Source organism: Priapulus caudatus, unplaced genomic scaffold (assembly GCF_000485595.1).
Source record: "Priapulus caudatus unplaced genomic scaffold, Priapulus_caudatus-5.0.1 Scaffold35, whole genome shotgun sequence".
NCBI classification, from domain to species: domain Eukaryota; kingdom Metazoa; phylum Priapulida; class Priapulimorpha; order Priapulimorphida; family Priapulidae; genus Priapulus; species Priapulus caudatus.
Genome location: NW_014577096.1, coordinates 679,114 through 681,348, shown reverse-complemented (window position 1 = coordinate 681,348; position 2,235 = coordinate 679,114). Strand labels below are relative to the sequence as shown.

General features: G+C 38.7%; 1 protein-coding gene across 1 annotated transcript in view; it reads right to left on the bottom strand.

The window, feature by feature from the left end:
* The window catches only part of LOC106817871 (NADH dehydrogenase [ubiquinone] 1 beta subcomplex subunit 8, mitochondrial-like), a gene marked incomplete at its 5' end in the record, with an annotated part of 8,144 nt that overhangs the window by 3,301 nt on the left and 2,608 nt on the right, over nucleotides 1–2,235 (bottom strand). The window contains 2 exon segments of the mRNA XM_014822586.1: nucleotides 896–963; nucleotides 2,008–2,114. Of these exon segments, the coding sequence (XP_014678072.1) occupies nucleotides 896–963; nucleotides 2,008–2,114 (175 nt within the window).

Sequence of the window (2,235 nt, the reverse complement as noted above, 5' to 3'; positions counted from 1 at the left end):
GCACATTTCATGGTCCTTTCAATAAAGTGATAAAAATAGTAGGTCAGCACTGAAACAAAAAAGTTTTTCACTCTGTCCATTAGGGCATGTCCTCAGGCATGTGATTAGGCCATGTCCTCAGAAAATGTCTAATATCTGACCTTTCCCCGACTGCCCTTTGACCTGTGACCTCCAAATATTAAGAGCATAGGTCGAGCCGTTAAGATTTGTGCCGCAATTCCGTATTTCCTCCTATACCTTAAGTTAAGGGTGAAATATTCCCCCTTCGTTTACACATCTTGACCTTTGACCCTTGACCCCCAAATTTGTCACCCGGATTCCTTTTCACGATCCCCCCCCCCCCCCCCACCAACGTCCTGAATATCGTGACCGTACGTCGAGCGGTTAAGATTTGTGCCCAACTATTGACGGACGGACGGACGCACGCACGCACGCACGCACGCACGCACGCACGCACGCACGCACGCACGCACGCACGCACAATCATGCGATTCTACAAGCTGCATCTGACTTCGTCAGATGAGCTAAAAACCCAATTCAGCAATAATTAACGAATTCAGCTAAGCCGTGAATGGGGTGTCACGTCTATGTGATTGCTCTCACCTACGTTTCCTAGCTATACAATGGCCATGAACACCACTCCCACAACTAGGCTTAGGTGCAGGTTTAATTTTACATTTTGAGTCACAAGAAATAAAATGATTACTTTCTTCACCTTCTGCTTCGAATCAAATTCTTTTTGCTGAATCATTGCTGGCATTCTATTGACAGGCTCATGTTTCGCAATAAGTAACAAATGCTGAAAGGCTTGTGTCAGAATATTCATTAAGATTGCCCTGCATTCATGACTAGATTTTGTCATTCCAACGCTCATATTACGGATAATTGTACTTACATGCTATATCTCAGTTTCCCGCTGACATTTATTCTGTCCTCTCCATATAAATCAGCATCTACATGTAGCTGGGAAATTACAAAGCAATCATAAATTAATGCAACACAAGTGGACATAAGAGCTTTATAGATACAGAAATATCATAAATGAAAGTGACTCCACCTCTCAGTAACAGTATAGCTGCACACTGATGTTGTGAGTGAGTACCCATGAGTACGTGCTCAGTTAAAACCATCTTAACAGAAACTAACACTAGTACCAAAGCTGGGTTTGCTCTATTTACATTCAGTCAAAAAGTTGTCAGGTTGAGTTGATAAAAATGTTTGACAAAAAAAATTATAATTATAAATGTACGAGTTGGCTAAATAAAGTAGATCAACTAAATACCCTCAGCTTGCAGCCAGTGGCCTAAAGGTAATATATATCACAACTTCATTAGTTGATAGATACGTATGACGGTATGTAGTGGTGCGACCGGTGTTGTAAGCAAACGATATCTTTAAAAAAAAAACGTGTTTCAAGTGGATGTGGAACCACAGAATTTTTACATGTGATACAAGTTCAACCTGATTTAATTGAAAACATGCAGTTAGGTGTACGTTAGTAGGTACATTAGTTAATCTACAGTAATGTTCTGAATTAAATAAGATGAGAAAAGGCTGAAAAGTTTAATAATGTTCCAATTTTCTGTCTAAAAAAAGTCAATACTCTAAACCCAGCTTAACCCATCTATCTCACGAATCATAAGATTTTGTAAATCATGCAATCTGGAGTCATATTCTTATTTATCATTGAAGGTAGGACAGTATTCTAATTAACTTCCTATAACATATATTTAATGTCACTTTTTTGACATGTGAAATACAAATATTCAACACATTTAGAGTAAGGAATCAAATATTTAGACATGATGTTCTATATGACCCATCAACAGATTGATCCATTGATAAATGATGGCTGTCACCATAGCCGCGCGTGTTACCACTTTCTACAGCCACTTTCTATATATTAGTCATGTAAGCTTTGGAAAACGGTGCTAGGGTTGGAGACATGGACAGGTAGCTGAGAAACCACAATAATGAACCATGTACGATGATGCTATGAATACGAACCGGCTCTCCATAGTCCTTTCTCAGATAAGGATAATCCCAGTTGTAGTATGGATTTCTAGACTCTCCTGACACGGCTTCGATTTTTGGATAATCACCATATCCCATTCCTGGGTAGACATACATAAATAATTATTCTTATCAAATATTATATACGATTACTATTCACCACAGGTAATTCCTTACCCAGCATATGCATACTTAATTCGTAATGTTGAATATACACACACA